Source organism: Crocuta crocuta, unplaced genomic scaffold, assembly GCF_008692635.1.
Source record: "Crocuta crocuta isolate KB4526 unplaced genomic scaffold, BGI_CrCroc_1.0 scaffold216, whole genome shotgun sequence".
Taxonomy (NCBI): domain Eukaryota; kingdom Metazoa; phylum Chordata; class Mammalia; order Carnivora; family Hyaenidae; genus Crocuta; species Crocuta crocuta.
This window is the reverse complement of record NW_027531504.1, coordinates 5,784,083-5,806,496: the sequence shown is the minus strand read 5'-3', so window position 1 is coordinate 5,806,496 and position 22,414 is coordinate 5,784,083. Positions and strand designations below refer to the sequence as shown.

Here is a 22,414-nt window from a genome sequence, read left to right as displayed (position 1 = left end):
CTGATTTAGCTTTTCTAAAAACAGAACTCAAAGTTCAAGGCCTCAGCTGGGAAAGCAGCAGCTTGTCAAGGGCTTTCACCACTGCCCAGTAGCCACTCCTTCAGCAGAGTCTCCCAGCCTCCCAACACCATCTTCCCCTGAAAAAGCCAAGCCCCTACATAATTTCTGATGGGGAATTTTAAATATCAAAATCATTTCAAAAGCTGCCCAGCTGCCTGCTGGGGTTCTTAGAGGGAATTGGAGCTATGACCAAGGCAATGACTGAGATGTAGCTCTAAACAGAAAAGAGGCAGTATGATCTGTTATTACTGTATCAAGTATGCAGTTAAGTTTAGATAAAATGAAGTCTTCTACCTTTATGGGGTACTGTTTTCTCCTTTCCTTCTACTATCAATTATTTTTGCTAGTGGATAGAAAAATAAAGAAAAAGTTATAAACAAAGGTAATTGTCAAAGGCAATACGGTTTACCCCTTTAGTCTCCCAGGGATCATTTTTTTAATTCATCCTTTAAATATGATAGGTATTGTGTTCAAAGATAGCTAGTTCAGCAATATTCAAGATGAATATTAATTTCAAATAAAACTATATGCTAGACTAAATCTAATAAGAAAATAATCTAAATTAAGACTGACCTTTCACTTACTGAAATGCAATGTCTCCTGAGTTATTGTACATCCCACACTGAAGAAAATCCATTTATGCATAAATCTAGTCATTTGTGCCTCTAATGCTTTAAAAAAGGAACATAAGGTATTTAAGTATATTTCCTGTGTTTTCTATATACTTTAAATGAGTAATGCAAATAAATACAAAAGACATACCCTTTATTTTTAATGCTTTACTATGTGACCACTGCTCAGACCCTCAGTTTGATTTCTGTATCATTCTTTTCCTGTTTACTAGTTGTAACTGAGCCAGTTGCTATTTATTTCTGGGTATATCTAAAAGATCTTAGACAGCTAAATAGCTAATTTTATATTCCTGGGTTGCTACTTCAGTTAAGACTGAGGAAAGCACTTTTGGGTGTAGAGACATATTCTGTTATGGGAAGACATTTAAGTATAATTTTAGACACTATATTTCGCTTTGAGGAATTTGGTTACATCAAACATCATTATCTTTTTGTTGAAGAAAGCCTCCTGTATTTCCATTCTACTCAGCCACCATCTAACCAAGCGCCTAGCCAAGAACTGGAGTCATCTCTAACTCCTTTTTCTTTTAGATAAAGAATCCTTACTGACCCCATCTGTCTTCTGCTTCGAACTGATGTGATTCATCCCTGCTATAATCTATCATGGTACCCTTTTCTTCATAACACTTATTATAATTTTAAATTACATAGTTACGTGGATAAATTTATTTATAGTCTGTTTCCATGGAATTAGGGACTCTGTTTTATTGTATATTCAGTCAATAGAATAGGACTGCCACCTGGTAAGATTTACTGGTAAGTAAACCTGTTTGAGTTTTAAAAAATATGAATTATAGTCACTTAATGAAAATTTGTTAATGATTGATGGTCTTCTGGCCTCCAGTTTAATCTCTTTATGATTTTTCACCTCCCTGCTGTCTATATAGTACACTGTGAAGGCCCAGAAGGTAGAAGCCACATCTTTTCATTTCTGTATCCTCAAAACCTAGGACCACACTGACCCATTTTAGTGATTCAATCTTTGTTGAATGAATATGCCTTGGAAAGAGTCACAGCCATAAAATGTGTTTTGATGAATCTCCTGAAAGAGCCATATTATTTCTTTTATAGATTTTTAGTATTTTAGCACCACAACATTGCAATCCTGAGATACTAGAAACAAAACACACACACACACACACACACACACCAAATCCAGAGAAAATTGAAATGGTTAAATAGAACAGATTATTCTGAATTTTCTTAGTGTTAGATGGTTCCCTACCATTAATGCTTCACTCAGTTGAATTTTATTATTTATTATTTGTGATAAAAGTTCTTTTTTCTAACTCTGTAGGGGACATTACCCACCCATAAATGCCTTGCACGGGCAGTGAAATTTTTTTCACATGAATCAATCTTTTTTCCTCACTTTCATCCAATTATATCTAATTACAACTCTTTGTTCCAGGGCAGTAAATTATGTTTGCCGCTCCCTATGTCCCCTTACACCTTTGAGTTTTTGAAGAAAGTTGTATTCTTCTGGAGCAGTTTCCTAGTTGAGTTGAGACTATTTAGCCTCTTTCATATTTATTCATTAGTATATCTGTTTTCTTGATTATTGTGTTGGCCCATGAGGAACACTCTTCAGTTAGCTCCATCTTTCCTGTACAAAGATTCTGTAAGACAAATGCAGCTCCTGAGATTCAAACTTTACATGGCTATTGATCTGTCACAACCCAATACCATACATTTTTTAAAGAGGTTAGGGCCTTTAAAAACTATATTTGGTTCTAATACATATGTCCACTCATTTCTGCATTTTAAAACTCATTTTGTTTTCATCCACCAGGCCACCATGTGGAATCAGGTTCTTTAGATCTCTGTATGTATTTGGATCAAAGTCTTTAAAGTCAGACAAACCTGGGTTCAGATTCCAGCCCTGCCTCTGACCAGCTGTGTGAGGTTGGAAAAATTATATAATTAATTTAAGCCTCAGTGTCCTCATTTGCAAAATATAAAAGACACCACCTAAATGATTGCTAAATGAGATAACTTAGGTAAATTGCCCAGCACAGTGTCTGGCTCATAGTAGCCATTCAACAAATGCTACTTCTCTTCTTTCTACCCTATCTAAGTTTGTCTAGGCTTTCTGAGATTTTGATATTTCATAATTATTTGATTATTTATTGCTTGTCCTTATCAAACGCAGAATGGTATATTGTTTATTTTTTCAGTGAATTACACTTCCTGTCATGGAAACATTTTAAAGAATCTCATGATCTCTCCCACTTCTCTTCCCAAATTTGACTGACTCTTACTATTCATCAGTTCATAAAATTTCTCCTTTTTGAGGGATAATTTTAATTTATGTCATTTGATTTTTTTAAGGGTTAGTCCTAGTATGATTATTATATTATGATATATGTATTTTGTCTATCTTTTCCACTTCTTAACCTTCTGGTTTTACATCCTAGAATTTTTTAAAGCTGACACTAAAGTTTTCCAACTATTATTGCCAAGTGACTGGTTCTATTTAAGTTTGCTTTTCAAAAACAGTTACTTCATATTGATTCTATGCTGAAATCATTCACAATTGCTTTCAGCATAAAACAGGGATTTCTAAGTTGTTTATATGACATAAAATGGACTCATGTGGTTTTGCCGAAACTGTAACTTGAAAGAAAAAGTCCACTAAATTACTACAGGAAGAGACTGTAATGACCCTTGGGAAACAATTCTTTTCTGATATGAACTGGAACACAGGTACAACAATGTAAAGTGGGAAGTGTTATGGGTTCCTAAATGTGGTAAGGTATTCTGGATTTAACTATTTAAAAATTTTTACTTCTGATACAATTTGAAGGGAAAGTATAACTATCCTAGAGGTAGAATGAAATAATTATTAAATAGAGGTACAAGCAAGCAGAGGAACACAGCGATTCTTCATGGGAGCATGATGAGAGGGTGATATTTGAGTAGACTCTGAAGGATGGAAAGACAGACTGCAGCAAGAGAGTCACACATTCTAGACACCATGTTTCCATCAGTTGAGCAGTTTTCACCTAAGACAGAAAGAAGAAGAAAAGAAGAAAAAAGCAAGAAGAAAAAAAAGATACATTTGGATGGATGACTGAGCTCTTTACAAAGATAGCCGGCTAGTCAGGGTAACAGTAACCAAGTAACAAAATGGTATCCTGGTAAACACTTGGTTTGGGTTTTAGGGCAGAAGGACCAAGTTTATTTTTATTCACTCTTTGCTGAAAGGCAACAGACTACATTTATTTTGGCCTGCCAGGGAGGAAGGAAGGGCATGTCAGTTTTTCGAGAGGTTGTTTACTTTGACAGGGAATAAATTCTGCTTTCTTTTCCATTTGCTGATTTTTCTTTAAGTATGGAGAGAGAAGATGTAATAGTTAAAAATATGTCACAACATAAAAGTCAATAAATTTATTGTGAAAGAACTAACAGGCTATTTCCTTAAAAAAAAGAGCTATCCTATTCTTTAAAAAAATTTTTTCTAATGTTTATTTATTTTTGAGAGAGACAGAGTGTGAGCAGGGAAGGAGGAGAGAGCGATGGAGACACAGAATCCAAAGCAGGCTCCAGGCGCTGAGCTGTCAGCACAGAGCCTGACGCAGGGCTCAAACTTACAGCCCAGGAGATCATGACCTTGAGTTGAGGTCAGCCACTTAACCAACTGAGCCACCCAGGTGCCCCAAGAGCTATCCTATTCTATAAATTATTTCTTCAAATATCTATTTCAAACCTGTGTTGTATTAAAGTAAGGGAAATTTTCTGTAGAGAAGTGTCATAGAATAGCTGTCAATATTCCACATTCAATTTCCCATGCATCTAACATTTAAGATATTCTTTGGTGTTAAAGGGTGGGGGGAGAATGGGGCTTCATGAAGAACTACATTCAACAATTATTTAAATCCAACACAATAGTATACTGATAGTAGTTTAGTGCATGTTCTGAAATATGTAAATACAGAAGTAAAAGTAAATTGTCAATGTAATGGTAAGCTAATTTTATTATAAATTCCAGTCTCACTACACAATAATGCATACTAAAATATGAGGTACTTATGGTAAATCAATTTATATACTATGAATAAGAGGGAGTTCTCCGAATGAAACTGCTAGATACTTATTTTGAAACTGTTACATGAAAAACATGACTGTTAGAAATCTACCAGATTTTTTTTTTTTGAGAAAAGCTGAGGTTCTAAGTTAGACATTCTTAAGAGGAAAATGTAAGTGACATGAAAGCTTATGAGCATTTATATCGATCATTGAGTCAGGAAAGATGTCTAGCCAAGAGTTTTAGTAATCCTTTAGGATTTTCTGTTAGAGATTTGGCTAATTCAGTGAGCGTATTAAGTTATAAATGATTACAGCTCAAAATCTTTTATCCATGGATGGAAGTGAACAGAGCTCACCCTAGAAACAACGGTATTTGTAATGGTACTCAAATGCTGGTCAGGAGACCAAAAGCTTGAATCAGAATCACCAACCTTGCTTTAAGAAAAAAACAAAAAACAAAAAAAACAAAACCGCTTTCTGTCTCCAATCCCTGTTGGAGATTCTGATTCAGAAGATCTAGGAAAAGGCTCTGAGGGTTTATATTTTTAGGAAGTGCTCCCAAGTGATTCTGATCCATATACAAGTTGGGGAACCAATGACTAGAGTGGAGCCATGCTTGAGATCAGAGAAAGAAGCTGTGAAGGTGGAGGCCAGACTTTATTCAAAGGAGAGAAACCATTCCACTTGGGGTACAGAGTATGAGTCTATCTGAGTTCCTGATTTGAAAATGACCTGGCAGCTTGAAATTGACCATGGGGGAAATACTTAAACCACAGAAATTGGCCAATGCTATAAATCAGGGCATTTCCCTTCCCTAGAAAGCTAGCACACTGCAGTTCAGTGAGGTCATTCTCACATTTTTAATATGTCTTCCAAAAGAAAATCTACTTAGGTGATAGGATACAACAGGTACACAAGTGACATTCAGTATTTCAAATGAGTTACTCTAAAAGAAACTGCTCTTTTAAAACATAGAGACAATATTCTTCAAAGTATCTTAGTACACAGTGATAATTATAATTTCCATTTTACTTCTGTACTTTAGCAACCAGCTGGTTTGAGCCTCCATTCTCCTCTCAACCCTAGAGTCAGCTGGAGAGATTCATATTTTCCCTTGTGTTTACAGACCGTAAATGCACTGTCCTTTACATTTTTTTTTCTGAGTTGTAGAAATAAATTTAGTTTCAATGATCTCTACTAGTCTTAAGAAAACAAACATCACTAGAGTCCTCAGAAGTGCTTTCTTGGCTATGGAAATGTGTTGTTGAATGTGTCCCACAGTTGATCCTGCTTAAAGCTGTAATAAAGAGGAAGTGAGAACAGAGATGATTTAATTATAAATCTGTTGGCCAGTAGATTTGGATTAGAGCTCTTTTTATTCAGGTTTGATGAATTTATGACCATCAACTAAAAATGTATATGTTAGGACAATAGCATTCAGCATAGAGCTTGTCAGGAGAGTGGAAGGGAAAAAAATAGCCTGGAACATCAATGGAGCCGATGAATCCTTGGCTTATTTGGCAGAAAGTTAGACACCTAACTGAACAGAATCCCAAGCTTTATGTCACCATTAGTTGTTGGATGGAATAATGTGTCCAGGTAAGTATTCTAATAAATTTATATATATTCTGTGAGGAAAAATAACATCAGGTCATTTCATTTTCTAGATCAACTCATTAAAGACAACAGGACAAATACTGTGTTTCAGTACTTTTAGAGGAAAAAATAAAAACAGCCGCCAGAGAAGTATCAGAGGCATCTCTTCAAGGAAGTCTTCCCTTAACTGCTTTTACCCTACCCTACACTCTCTAAGAAACTTGATGTATCTCTTTCATTGCATTTGCTCATTTAGTGGCAATGATAATAGTACCAACATCAAAGAGCTTTTGTGAAAGTTAAATGAGCTAATACATATACAGCCTTTTGAACAGTAAACAGGAAATAGTAGGCACTCAATAAATGTCAACTATTATTTATTATACCATCACCACAGTATATTGAAATAATCTGTTACTTAAATTTCTCCCCATTTAGAATTAAAGATCTTTTAGGGAAGATCTTTTCATCTTTACAGACCTAGTGCTTACCACAATGCCTGGCATAGAGGAGGCACTCAATAAGTATTTATTGAGCTAAACTGAGGTATAATTTATATACTTATAGTAAATGTCTGGGCTGCTGCCTCAGGTTTTCAATGATTCCAACTCCTGAGAAGATATCAACTAGGAAATAAGGGAGAGATGTTTACATAAATCATCCCTGGAAGTCCAACAGACTATATTGCCCTGCCTTACTTAATATTATGTTTGTGACTATTTCATTGATAGAAATAGAAGACTTATTTTTTCCTTGATATACAGTTATAGGCTCTAACACTTAGAAATGAGGAAGAAATATACAAAAGGAATCTTCTAGGATATGTCTTCCCAAGTGAAGTCTTTTCATAGATATGTCACTATATAATAGTCAGTATTTTCCAGTATTTTCCAATATGAGGCATAGCTTGAGCATAGCACAGTAACAAAAAGAAAACAAAACAAAAATTAAAAAGGTATTTATCTTGGCTGCATAAGATACTCTGTAAGAAAAGCATTCTTTGGTTAAATCTTAGAGACACACTTCAAAGCTTTATAGGAGGTTTATAATGAACATTATTAGCATATTAAATGCTCTGACAAATCCTGAAGAAGTGTTTGATTAATTCATCATTTCTTAAATTTGAAATTCATAGAAAAAAAATTTCCTTATCTAATTACTATTGATATCTCATGGAGTTAGTGTTCCATGAATCAGACTTTGGAAATGCTGTGCTATGGAAACATATTCATCCAGATATCTATTTTTTACTTAATACATCTCTATGTAATTCATTTTTATGAATTCTAAGTTCATATGCACACAAATAGTAATGCAAATCTTGGTTCATTTGGATGTTCAGGGAATGGTAGGATGTACTACAAACTTAATTGTAGAGTAACTGTTAAGATGCACTTAACTTTTGTTGAAAAGTATTCTGAATGTGCCTAGCTGGCTCAATCAGTAGAGACTCATGTTCTCGGGGTTGTGAGTTCAAGCCCCACATTGACTGTAGAGATTATTTAAGAATAAAATCTTAAAAAATAGAGAGAGAAAGCATTCTGGAGCAATCTTAAACTTTAGTATGATACAGTCACCTGGGAATTTTGTTAAAGTGCTTATTTGATTCATTAGGTCTGGGATGGGATAAGAAGTCCTGCATTTTCTAATCAGCAACTGGATGATGCCAATGGGGTTGGTCTATGGACCACACACTGAGTAGCAGGTTACTTTTCCGCCTTGGTAAGCACAGTAGAATAAATATAATAAAATTGTTATTTTGAATAACATTGTACATGTTTATATAAACTCACACTGAGATAGTTTAAATTTTTTAATATCACATCATAATATTGACTTGTTTTCTTGATACTACCTTCCTCAGAAAAGTGGGAACTAATGGGGGGAAGTTCTAGTTACAGCAATATCACTGTCAGCATCTAGCATGAAATCTGTACACTGTCACATTTAAATGTTATCATATTAGTAAATTTATCATAAACTTTATTGTCAGAGTTAAAACTCTGAAGGTGATACATGGACACATCTGTTAAGGAGGTAGTCAATGATATGAAAATATTACTAGATAAAAAATGAGAACTCTGCCAAACAATATATTATGGAGAGTATGAAAGTAGACAAAAGAATTGGATGTACTAATAAGTATTGGGAGTTACCCCTGGTTCAGAAAGGTGAGAGAAGAACAGAAAGAGTAATATTCTGAAAGAAGGTGACAGTAAGGAAATCCATGCTAAGGAAGTTGACACAGATATCTTGTCCCAAACATATGCCAGAATCGTCATAAAATGAATGGAGATATGCCTTCCTCAGCAGTCTAATCAGTGGATCAGGGGCCTGTCTGGAGAAGGAAAGAAGGAAATATGAATCTTCTCTACTAATCCATCCACCACCTACAGTTACGCTAAAAGAACTAAACTGGTATCAGTTATTTTCATAACTCCCTTACTTGGTGCATTAAATACTATGAAGGTATTTGTTTGGGAGTGATTAGCAATTTCACTTAGTAGTAGTAGTAGTTTCTATCTTCAAGTCTTTCAGAATCTCATGACAACTTAAAGTGTTGAGTAATTGAGGCAAATATGTTCTAAATACCTCATGGTATTTCAGGTTTTTTTAATGTATTAATGTGGTCTTGACGGGGTTTTCACTGAAATGGCTTTGGTGCTTTAGGTCTTCTAATACTTAGATAATGCCTATAAAACATAAACTGGGTAAGGCCCAGGAAAAATTATGCTGAATGATATTTATTGTCTGACTTTCAACTACTTGTGGGTAGTTCAGTCAGCTCCATCTCACTGACTGAGATGTCAAAGATGAGGATACCTCCAGGCAACCACCCATATTTTCTACTATTCTCATTCTCTTACTTTTTGTTGCCTTCCCCCCTCTTTCTTGCCTCTATGGCCATTCTGAATTTTTTCAGTTCTCAGAATATGTTTTGCTCTTTGTCCTTCTGTTCCTTTTTCACACTGGTTGTTTTCTTCACTAGGAATAAACTTAACCGTGTTACACTGATTCTTATTAAACTTCAGATCTCAGGTTTTACGTCAAAACTCAAGTACAAGCAGGGAAGGAACAGAAAAAGAGGGAGAGAATCCCAAGCAGGCTCCACACTGTCAGTACAGAGTCTAATGTGGGGCTCGAACTCATAAACTGTGAGATCATGACCTGAGCCAAAATCACGAGTCAGATGCTTAACCAACGGAACCACTCAGGCACCACAAACATTCAACTCTTGTTAACTGCTCCTTCTATGAGCTCCCCTCCACACTCTCTAACAGAATATTGAGCATGCTTATGTGATCTAACATACATACCACTATTTGCTTATATAAACACATATATACAGACATATCTACTTTCACACAAATTCACACATAAACACTGTGAAAAGGCTGTGTCTCTCTTATGTGTTGTTAGTTTTAGCTACATTCTCACATTTTGCTTATGTTTTTATAGAACTGGTAGTTTGGGGAACAAAACCTATATTATTATTAATTTTTTTTTGGTACAAGTCTCTAAAAAGAGTTGTATAAGTAGTGACCATTAACAAGGAGTCACTTTTAAACTAATCTCCATTTTTATGATCTTTTTATAAAATTCTGAAGTGGTGAGCTCTATAGGATTTAAAAGCTAGAGCTGGCAACCTTTTTATATTTTGTAAGAATATGAGCCATGGGTTGAACATAACACAGTAACAAAAAGAAAACAAAACAAAAATTTAAAAAGGTATTTCTCTTGGATCCAGGTCTGCCAATAAACCTTCTCTATTTAAAAAAAAAATATTTTCAATGCTTATTTATTTTTGAGAGAGAGAGTGCGAGCAAGCTGGGGAGGGGCAGAGAGAGAGGAGGACACAGAATCCTAAGCAGGCTCCAGGCTCTGAGATGTCAGCACTGACCCCAATGAAAGGCTTGAACTCACAGACTGCGAGGTCATGACCTGAGCTGAAGTCCAATGCTTAACTGACTGAGCCACCCAGGTGCCCCAAACGTTTTCTATTTCTATTTTTAATGGTTAAAGAACTTTGTTTTATTCCCTGATGCATCCCTAGCTCTTGGCATATAATAGGCACTCAATATATATCGATTGAGTGACTGAATGAACAGATATATATTAGGTACATTATACAACATCATATTTCAAGTCAGTGCTATTTAATAGTATCTTTGAAAATGTATTTTGAAAATGTTCCCTGTTGGGGCTCCTGGGTGGCTCAGTTAGTTAAGCATCCAACTCTTGATTTCAGCTCAGGTCATGATCTCATGTTGTGAGTTCAAGCCCTGTGTCAGACTCTATGCTGAGTGTGGAGCCTACTTGGGATTCTCTCTCCCTCTCTCTCTCTGACCCTCCCCTGCTTTCTCTCTCTCTCTCAAAATAAATAAATAAACTTGAAAAAAAGAGCAATAAAAAGGAAAATGTTGCCTGTTGTCCTACAAGATAAGGACAACTTACCTTATCTAAGTTACTCAATGATTAATTTTCTTTCCTATATTATCTGCTTATAGTTAGTACATTCTCGTTTTTAGACATTTCTACTAGTGGTCTGAGGATATGCAATACATATATATACATATCTATCTATTATATATTGCTAAATATATACCTTTCTTTTCTTTTTAAGCTTTTATTTTAAGTAATTTCTATACCCAATGTAGGGCTTAAACTAACTCATGACCCTGAGATTAGGAGTAGCATGTTCAGGGCACTTGGGTGGCTCAGTTGGTTAAGTGTTCAACTTCAGCTCAGGTCATGATCTCATGGTTCATGTGTTCAAGCCCTGTGTCAGGCTCTGTGCTGACAGCTCAGAGCCTGGAGCCTACTTTGGATTCTGTCTCCATCTCTCTCTGACCCTCCCCTGCTGTCTGTCTGTCTGTCTCTCTCTCTCTCTATCTCTGTCTCTCTCTTCCTCAAAAAAGTGAGTAAACATTAAAAAATTTTTTAAGAAAGAGTCGCACGTTCTATTGACTGAGCCAGCCAGGCACTGCTCTATCTATTTAAATATATCCTTTTTTTTTTAAAACATTTTTTTAAATTTATTTCAGAGAGAGAGAGACAGCGTGAGAAGGGAGGGTCAGAGGGAGAGGGAGACACAGAGTCCGAAACAGCCCACAGGGTCTGAGCTAGCTGTCAGCACAGAGCCCGATGCCCTGTAGAAAATAGTATTAGGACCAAATATATTGTGAGTCTAAACAATTTTATAAGCAGACCCTTCATTCAGCACCAGGGGCTAAGTCTTTATTTTATTTCCCAAGGTACTGTGGATTTTAAAGAAGTAATTATCTTTGACATAAATATTTTAAATCAATAAAGAGTAGAAATTCTGTAGTATTATTTCCTACCTTCTATCTTATAGGACAATAATTGCTATTATAATGCTAGTTTTCATTTCTTGAGGGCTTTCTATAAAGGCAATGTGCTAAATAGTTTACATACTTTATTTTATATAATTCTAATTACCACCCTATGGGGAGGAAAAATAAAATCAAAGTCCAAACAGCTTTAATAGCTGGCATAAGATCACATAACCATAAAGAGTAGGGAAAGCTTCTATTCCAGATCTGTTCAAAACATATTAAAATGAAAGGAGCAGGAGTAAAATAAAATTCTCAGAGAAATATTAAGATGCAAATGTAGGGGCGCCTGGGTGGCTTAGTCGGTTAAGCGTCCGACTTTCGCTTAGGTCATGATCTCGCGGTTCGTGGGTTCGAGCCCCGCGTCGGGCTCTGTGCTGACTGCCAGCTCAGAGCCTGGAGCCTGTTTCAGTCTGTGACTCCCTCTCTCTCTGACCCTCCCCTGCTCACGCTCTCTCTCTCTCCTAGAAAAAAAAAAAAAAAAGATGCAATGTAAATTTTGGGCTCAGTGTTGAAAGTGAGCTATGCCACCTTCTGTCTTCTACAATTTAAGAGAGAAAGCTTGTAACAAGCAAGACCACTCAAATTTCATGTAGATATATCCTTTCTGATGTTAAAAATATGTATTTTTCAAGAGCAATAGACTTTTTTCCTTTAAATAAAAAAAACCCCAAGATTTTAAATGATTATTTCCCATTGTATTGCTCTCTTCCTGTCACTGTTTTTGAGCTAGAACTTGGAGTCCTTGGTGGGGAAAGGAAGTGCAGGATCATCAATCTCCATTAACAGTCTTGAGTGGTTTTGGTCGTCTAATAATTTCTGAGTTGATAGATGTGTAACTACTCATGTATTAGATGAGCTATTCATCCACATTGGACATCTACTTAAGCTCTGTGCCCTGCAGAGTCACATGTTTCAGATAATGTCTTATTAATTGAGCAGATCATTTATTTTTTTAAAATTTTTTCTTCCTTAAATAGTTAATTGTCAGTTGGTTTACATATAACACCCAGTTGAGCAGGTCTTTTAAATTCTAATCTTTTTTCATATAAACATCTTCTTGGAATTATGCTAACAAAAAAGTAAAATCCATTTTATGGTGTTTTGGGGAGAAGACTAGGGATTATTGTTATGTTCTAAATTTGTTTTTTTAATACAGGGGTGCATTAGAGCAGTGTCAACCAAAGTGTATTCACAATGACACCAAAACCTGTGGTTTTTCAGGTGTTCAAATTTGCTGCAGAGATGAAAGCTAGAATGACCCACGTCCGATAATCACTCTTTATCTCATGAGTTTGAGTCCACTTATTATCTAAGTCCTACTCGTATATTTAGTCGTAAGATAATTTTTCATACCTTTTTTTAGTAATCTCTGCACAAAATGTGGGGCTTGAACTCATGACCACAAGATCAAAAGTCAAATGCTCTACCAATTAAGCCAGGCAGCCATCCCTTAAGAAAATGTTAAAGGGCACCTGAGTAGCTGGGTTAGTTGTGTGTCCAACTTCAGCTCAGGTCATGATCTCACAGTTTGTGAGTTCAAGCCCCACATCGGGCTCACAGCTGTCAGCGCAGAGCCTGTTTCAGATCCTCTGTCCCTCTCTCTCTGTTCCTCCCCCACTGGTGCTCTCTCAAAAATAAATAAAGCATTAAAATTTTTTTTTTAATATATCTTCCTTTTTGGTATCCTTTTTTTCCTCTTTCATTTGTCATCTAGTTTTCCAAAATGTGATGCTATGGGAAACAATTTTACTTTATGCAGAGTGATAAAAGAGATTATTTTTATGAATTTTGTCCTATTTTCACCTAAGAAATTGAAAGTTCATGCCTTTTATCAATGAAGAAATGAGTGAGTGTATGTGAGTATATTCTCTTAGAATTTCATGACCTCTCTCCCATGGATCAGCATGTGAAAGATGGAAAGATTCATCTCTTTTGTACAAATCAAGTTTTTTCTAGTAACCACTAGTTGACTTACTTTTGCAAGCATCTGGAGCAGAGAAAGGTCTCCGGAGGTCTCGGTAGAAGCCTGGCTTACATCGCTGGCAATGTTGACCTTCTGTGTTGTGTTGACAGTCATTGCAGACACCCCCACTATGATTACCTGATGCCTCCCACACCTTAATGTCAAAGTGACAGGCATCAGCATGCCCATTGCACTTGCAGGCTGAGGGGGGGGAAAAGGCATGGGAGGAAACCAAATAATTAAAAATAAAACAACAGGTTCTCTAATATTCAGTGAGTTAAAAACAGGGTAAGCTGATGGCTAATTTTTAAATTCAAGTATAATTAACGTACAGTGTTACTTTTTTTAAAATTTATTTTTAGTTTTTTAAATAGTGCACATTTTCACAGTACATGTTCAAAACAGTATATCAAAAGGCAGACATTGAGAACTCTGGTCTCTCTATCTCTGTGTATCCTGTCTTCCCTAATTTCAACACATTACTACTTTTTTTTTTTCTTTCAGTTTCTTGTGTATCCTTCCAGTGTTTCTTTGTAATTTTTAATTAAAAATAATTAAGTTTTAGGATATGCCTGAAAGTCAGCAAGGCATAGATCCATCCTCTTAGGCAGAGATGTTACTGTTTCCTTAGCAATTGGGGTTGACATTTATTTTGGAAAAACTATTTGAGTGGCTACCCATTTCCTTCCCTCTTCAATGATAACACTTCACCATTTCTATTCCTGCTACTTCCCAAGGACTAGAGTCATCACTGTGGGTCCCCTGACCATGCTTAGAAAACACCACATTGTCAGGCATTATTTGAAAATGAAAATTCATATTGCAGATATAGGCCTGAATTCGTGCTCACTGACAAGCCTGGAAGGAACCTTCTGGGGGACAAGGGTTAGGAACTTGGCACGTAGATTGATTTGCCTTTCATGAAGTACTATTATTCCTCAGCTACTGATGAACTGGAGACTATAAGATAGTGTCCTATAGAAGCCTGAATTTTTTTAGAGAAGAGGCCCGCACTGTTTCTTTTGTAACAATTTCTCTAAGGCGGTTATAATATCAATAGCACCACGTGACAAGTCTCTGTGTTCTCCGTGTCTTTAGATACGCAGTTGGTGTCTGTGGAAAGGACCAGAATGGCACTCTAGGAATTTAGGAGAAATTCTTTAGATTCTCTTGATGAGTGATTTAGAATAAGAATGCAGACATTTTCGTGGACGTCAACTGTGTTTGTGCTATTGTTTCTTCATTGTTTCCTTGATGTGTTGTTATGATATTTTGGCCAGATTCATAATCTTTAAAAAACATAGTGTAAGATAATTTAGGATTTATGCCTAGAGGAAATCCTTTACATTTCCTAGAAACTAAAATAAATCAATTATGATTCCAAATTATGTATGGGAAGAGACTTCCCACAATGTTATCCCCAGTGCTTGCCTTTAAATCCTTGTAAAATTGAAGTTTGTGAGTATAAACATTGTTATGGGCATGTGTATTTCTCTGAACATTTTGAACTGCAAAGAAAAAATGGTTTTTATTCCCATATTTTTTTACTCTTTTATCTAATCTTGAAACTCCAAGGTAGCCTTGGTAACGTAGTCCCATTCTGGACTATCTGGCTTAATTTCAAATCTGATTTGTCATTTGAAGTATCATAAATTAAAAGAAAGGCATTATGGTGTTATTGAAAAAAAAATTTTAATTTGGAGTCTTAAAAGTTGTGATCAAGTCCTGGCTATCAATTACTAACTTTGGCAAATTACTTAATCTCACTGAGCCTCAATTTCCTGATCTCTAAAATGGGATTAACACCACCTGCTTTATAGGTTTGTTTTGAGAACTGAATTGGAGATAGCTATTTTCATGATTATAATTCAGTATCTCAGCTATGAGGGTAATTGTATGCTATAATACTCTTGTTGCTCTTGAGTCTAGCCATGCTTTTGTTATGTCAACTTCTCAAGAAGGGTGCTTAGATCCTGCAAAGTGTCCAAGCATTGGGCAACACATTGTTGGTAAAATAGTCACGTTGGCAACTTTGCAAGCAGTAATTGTTTCCAATGGTTGAGGTCCTAGTGGGCAGTGATATGGGCTATATTTGTGTAGTTACAGTGCCTATCACCCACCACTTTATATTGTGTTTCTAGAGACCAAGGAGTCCACAGATAAGTTTACTTTACAAAGAAGGTTTTTAGTCTTGTGGGTTTGGTACTCACTTCTGCACTCTTTAGGAGATCCTGTTTTGCCATCAGCTGCCTCCCAGGGGCGGTCATTGTATAACGGTGCACAGTGTTGGCAGTGGGTGCCTGCTGTGTTGTGCTTACACATACACTTCCCATGGACCTACAAACAAAAATAAAGTAAGAGCTGTGAGGCACAAACAATGCTGGGAAGGAATATTCTTCCCACAGTCTTATCTCGTTGGTTGTCTTTAGCAATATGATATTCATACACTTTCCTAAAAAAGCCATCAAGGTGGGAGATCCTTTCTTCAGTTTGTCTTGGGATTGATTCAAAAGGTTACATGTATATTTTTCTTTCTAGGTTATGTGACCCTAATGAACAATTCTGAGGTACTAGCTAGATATTTACTTAAATGTTTAATGCCTTAACATTTTTAAAATTCTTTACACAAAAGTACTACATCCTCACTATAGAAAATTTGGAAATCTGTAAATATGATTATCTCATATCATAATCAGAGTCAACATTTGGAGTTTATATTTCCAGTACTTTAAAAATATAACTATACTTCTTTTTTTCATATAACAATATATTAACATCATCTTTCCATTTCATTAAATATTCTTGTACAACACACTTTTTAATGGCTTCCTTGTATGGTGTACAACTTACTTTACCAATCACCTGTTTTTTGTTATTTAGATTTTTAAATATTTTTTTACATATATTTTAATTCTATAATGAATACCCTTGTAGCTATTTGTGTCCATCTTTATTTATTTGGAATGTGTTTTCTAGAAGTAAAATTGTACAATCAAAAATGTATATATTTTTGAGGCAGCTGAGTGACTCAGTCACTTGAGCATCTGATTTAAAAAAAATTTTTATTTTCTGTTTTATTTATGTTTGAGAGAGAGACAGACAAAGCATGGGTTGGGGAGGGGCTGAGAGAGAGGGAGACACAGAATCTGAAGCAGGTTCCAGGCTCTGAGCTGTCAGCACAGAGTCCAGTGTGGGGCTCTAACTCACAAATAGTGAGATCATGACCCAAGCTGAAGTCTGACACTCAACCAACTGAGCCACCTAGGTGTACCAGGGTGTCTGACAAGTCTTGATTTCAGCTCAGGTCACAATCCCAGGGTTGTGAGACTGAGCCCTGTGTTGAGCTCCATGCTGAGCATGGAGTCTGCTTAAGACTCTCTCTCTCTCCCTCTGCCCCTCTTCTCCACTTGTGTGCTGTCTCTCTCTCTCTCTCTAAAAAAAAAAATTATAAAAATAAACAAAAACAAAAATATACATATACATATATACTTAAGACTTTGAATTTATTTTGTCATAATTACCGTAATGATTTTCTTTTCATCCTATAATTCAAAGGGCTTATTAAAATAGTATTTCTCACAGGGAGGAATACTTTAGTAGAATTCTCTAAGATCTGACAGTTTTATGAGGATTTTAATATTTTTTGTATAATCTCACCAACAATTTCTAAAACTTAACATTTTGGATTATCTTGAATGCTCCCTAGTAACTAAGTATTGCCATGAATTCCAGTACTAAAATGCACTTACTGACATATGATGTCATGACTGTACAAATGAGAGTTTTAGAAAGTAGCTCAGAATGAGGTTTCCATATTTGGATCTATGAGGTTTTTTTTTCCCCTTGAGAAACAGTATAAAAGGTAAATTAGCATGAAAGTAATAAATTATATCAACTAGTCAACAAATATTTAACATATAACTACCAAAATAGGCAATATGTTAGGCAATGTTTGGTACACAAAGCATTACGAAACATAATTTGTGTTTGAGAATAGCGTAATGTAGCTGGATAAAAGATTTACATATAAAAATATTACAGATAAACAAGACAATAAATATCTAAGAAAACAAAATAATGTTAGAATTTAAAAGATGCAGAAATCACCAGAGATTAGCAGGTATGGAGGGCTTTAGGAACAGGGTTGAGTTTTAAGCTGATCCTTAAAGATAGGCAGTATTTCTGAAAGGCAGAAGGGAAAAGACTTTCCAGGAAGAGGAAACAAAATGAATCAAGTTGTGGTGCTAGGAGGCTAGAAGGAATCTGTGAACAAAATCTATTTCAATACAGCTAAAATAGTTTGACTGCAATGATAAAGGGGCTATTAGAAGTGATATGAAATGACATGTACTTGGAGTGGCCAAAATCAAAACGAGTTCCTAGAATTCAACAAATCTGGAAATAGCTCTACCAATATGTTGATGAACTATGCTTGACCTAATTTAACCCCAGAGTAAATTGTGTTTTCTTACCCAAGAGCCCCTTTCTCTTTTAATTCTTTTAGTGTCTCTCCACTGGTAGAGGCACTCTGGATTATGCATTCTCCAAGTGTGTGATATGACTACTACAGACCTTATGCTCACAAAAAGTTCAAGGAATTATATAGGGCATGGAGGATTGCAGGCTCCTTGTGAATGATCCATATGAAACCTGTGTTATAATCTGGAAAATGTAATAAATAATGATTTTGATGGCCATCTAAATTTCATTTCTGTGTATTATAATGTAAGTTTTTTGTAGTTAATGAAAATTAATTATAGCTGTCCTTTTAATTCTTAGGGATTAATTAAAGAATATAACTTTTTTTAAAAGGCTGGGATTAGCTCCTTAGTATATGATGATGTTGCAAAAAAATTGTTAATTTTCCTTATAGAAATGGAACTAGTGTTAGAGATTCAATTTACTGATTTGGGTACTGGAAAGCCCAAGTGTGAGCTGAGTTACAGTTACCTATTTTCTTGGGCTTCTCTTTGTGACTGTCTCTGCTAAGAGCTGTTTATATGTAAAGTTCCCTGGAGTTGTAAGGTACATCTCCATCCACACATCCAGATAAATTCTAAAGACAAATTGCACTTCAATTTGGAATCTGTAGGAATTCACTTTTTACTGATCTATAAGAGTGTGGGTTTTTTTTTTTTTTTAATCCTAGCTTTTGGAAATTTGGTTTTTCATATATTCTGGTAGAAATCCTCCAGTCTAACTGCTTTTATTAAATCTTTTAAATTCAACCTTCCTTATCATGATGAAAAATAGAAACTCTTTATCATATAACTTTGGTGTGGTGTGATAAGATTCTCTAAAGGCTCTTAGTAAACCTGAATGGTTCTTTGTTTACTTGTGCTAGATGCTGATGTCAAGCAAAATGGAGTCCTTGGAAAAACTGAGTAAGAAAAATTCTCAAAGTTGAAGAGTTTAGTGAAGTGAAGACAGTCTTATATAACTGGCAGAAGTTGGTAGCATAATGAAAATTAATGGGAAGAGTAGTTTTGTAATTAATTCTCTTAATTCTATAACCTATTAAAAAAAAAAACCACTACACACAAAACACCTAGGATACAAATATTTAATGAAGTTAGAGTCAGAATTCCTAGATAAAACCATCCCTAATTCACCACTGCTGTTATACAGGGTACTATCTGAAGGGGGGATTTTAGAAAATGTTAAATCTAACGTAAATATGGTAAAAACCAAGGTCAGCAAATGCTATTTGTATCCAACTTCTTAGTCCTTGAGGCTGTGTCTTAAAGAACACATAGGATTTTCCTTAGAGACAAAGACAAGAAGATAAGAACCCCAAAGGAATATTCTAGAAAAAAGTCAAAAAATAAAGAGGGCACTGGGGAGATTGTTTCTATATAGATCATGGAGCACATTAAATATTAGCTTACGATGCTGGAATTTACCCTGTAGGTACTGAAGATCCATTGAAGATTTTTGTGTAAGGAAATGATTAAAAGGTATATTAAATACACTTGTTTTTTTCTTTAAAAAAAAGCTTTTGACCTCATTCCTGTCTTGTCTGTTGTGTTCTTTCTTCCCCTTCCTCTTTTACTATTTCTTTACCACATATATATATACACACACACACATATATATACAGTATGTATATATACACATACAGTATAAGTGTATATATATATATATACAGTCTTTTACTATTTCTTTACCATATATATGGTATATATATGTATGTATATATGTATACACACACATACAGTAAAACCTTGGTTTGAGAGCATAATCCAGAAATATGCTTGTAATCCAAAGCATTTGTATAGTAAAGCTAATTTCAAGAGCCGTTGGTTCAGTTGTGATCATGTGACATTCGACATCACATACAACTAGTATTGCAAGACATCACTTGTTTATCAAGTTAAAACTTCTTAGAAATGTTTGCTCCTCTTGCAGAACACTCACAGAACAAATTACTCACAATCCAAGGTTTTTCTGTATATTTTTTACCCCAGCTTCTGCTTTCCAACAGCCAGTGGCACTCACATGTCTTTTCTGATAATGTTCAAAATTTTAAAAGGCTGTTAATTCTTATATTATTGCCTTTTAGCATCCTATCTACTTTTAAACAACCATTTATTGAGTACTATATAAAGATAGATACTACAAAGTATTGTTCATTTTCTTTGGTGGAACTAAACTATCATCATAGGTCAATTTATCAAGTTTGGTCTTGGAATGCCTTAGGCCTTTAAGTAATTTTGCCCAGCTGATAGGTTAGCCCTGGCCCACAAATTCCAGGCCTCAGGAGGCCACAGACCTATAGGGAAACCTCATCAAAAAATCACATGTATTACAAGATAATGGGAGCTGGTCAATTCCCTCTGTAGTAAGGATTTCAGAGCATTCCCTTGCTTCCACATGCTGAGAATTGGGATGAACCTCCCAGGGTCTGAAAAATGCCAGCCTAGCAAATTTTTCTGCACACAGAAAAATTCAAGGAGCTGTCATTTTGAGAATTACCAAAAATAGCTGTAAATCATTACCTAGACCATCTGAAACAAGAAGTCCTTCCTCAGCAATACAACTGTTACTGTTCAAGCTTGAAAGATCACCCACTATTTGATGCTTGTGAAAAATGTGCAAGTAAAACTAGGCCTTTATAGAAAAAAACAACAACAGAAAAAGGAATCTTTAGTAACAAGTTAAACAGCTCTTGTTTGGTATACAAACATGAATTAGATAAAGGGCAGAAAATGAGATTATGTACTTAAGATTTAGTTGAAGAAGAGTGGTATCTGGCTGTCTAATTGGAAAAGGAGAAATTGACTTTAATAACAAATTTATAACTCCTAATTACCTAAGAAGTATTCCTGAGCATTTTGGATATTCTATGCATTTCATAACCCCCTCCCTTATACTAACTACTTTATTCTATTAATGTCAAATTTTTTCCTACTGGGACGTGTGGGTGGTTTAGTCAGTTAAGCATCCAACTCTTTATTTCAGCTCAGGTCATGATACCATGGATTGAGCCCTACAGTTAGCACAGAGCCTGCTTGGGAATCTCTCTCCCCTTCTCTCTCTGCCCCTTGCCTATGCTCTCTCTCAAAATAAATAAATAAACATTAAAAAAATTTTCTACTTGTATCTAGGATTACTTATAGTTACTAATATTAATCTATTTGCAAGTCATTTTTAGCATACTTATAGGGAAGGACTCATGCAAGCTTTGAACCAGTAATTTCAGCAATTTTTGAAACAGAATGATCGTTAGTAGCTATGCACTTTAGTGACAAATATATAATAGAGCCAAAAAGATAGGAGAGAAAATACACTTTTCTTCATATTTAGGCTAAAAACACAGGAATCTACGTGGCGGTAAAATGAGGAAATTATTATCTTTCAAATCCATCCCTATAAGACAGATGGGCCTTGCTTAGAAAAGCTAGTTTTTCATTGTTGTTGCTTTTGGGGCAGAGAGCCTTCTGGTAGTCTGAAGCCATGGAGTTGACGGAATTGGCCATGGCAAGAGGTTGTGAGAATTGGATGACTGGCAGTGTCGGGTAATCACTGGACAGTCACTTATTAAGATGTTATAAAATATTTAAACATTAGATGAGAGATTGCCTTAGACAACTTTTAGGGTCCTACCAGACTTAGGGTTCTATGATTTTAAGGCCTGTTTCTCAATGTTCAGAATAATGATTCCTAACTATCCATAATCTTTTCTTAACTACCAAAGAAGACTCATGTGGGCTGGGTCTTGTTGTCTCACCAATGCAGAACATTTCCAGATCATCTGAAAATCAAACAAAGGAGAGCTTGGAGAGTATGTCTTCTTTCCTGCAGGGACTTTTTGTGATACAAATGAAAACGTAAATAAATGTTAATAATCTCTGAAGACAGACTTTCGTTTGTTGATACTGACTATACCTAAACTAATATATATTCTATTCTTTTTTATTTTTCTCCTCCCTTGCTTCATTTTCCCCATTGCTCATGACTAAAGAAATCATGGACTAAATATCATCCTAGCTCTTGCCTTTTAAATAAAGGTATATTTCATCATCTAGTGATGCTTACTACAGACATTCACCATAATGGAAATTACCAAAGCAAAAAATCAATCTGGTTAATGCTTTAGAGGACTCATATTAATTGAATTCCTTTAGGAATGCCTGATAAAATTTGCTTCCCAACTGCTTTCCAAGAAAGAAAGGAACAGCTGTTGTTCGTGTCCTACTAAAAATTACAATGAAAGTTGGGGGGGAAGGGGAAGACTTTACAGCTAAGTATTCAGAAATTCTTGAATTTCATAAATT

The 22,414-nt window shown here is 35.3% G+C and overlaps 1 protein-coding gene across 3 annotated transcripts in view; it reads right to left on the bottom strand.

Moving 5' to 3' along the window:
* Nucleotides 1–22,414, bottom strand: part of NTN4 (netrin 4) — a 121,280-nt gene that overhangs the window by 25,318 nt on the left and 73,548 nt on the right. For all 3 annotated transcript variants that reach the window (XM_077772148.1, XM_077772150.1, XM_077772149.1), the window contains exons 4-5: nt 15,848–15,974; nt 13,650–13,838 (exon numbers count right to left, since the gene is read on the bottom strand). In XM_077772148.1, coding sequence (XP_077628274.1) covers nt 13,650–13,838; nt 15,848–15,974 — 316 coding nt within the window. The remainder of the gene's footprint in view (nt 1–13,649; nt 13,839–15,847; nt 15,975–22,414) is intronic.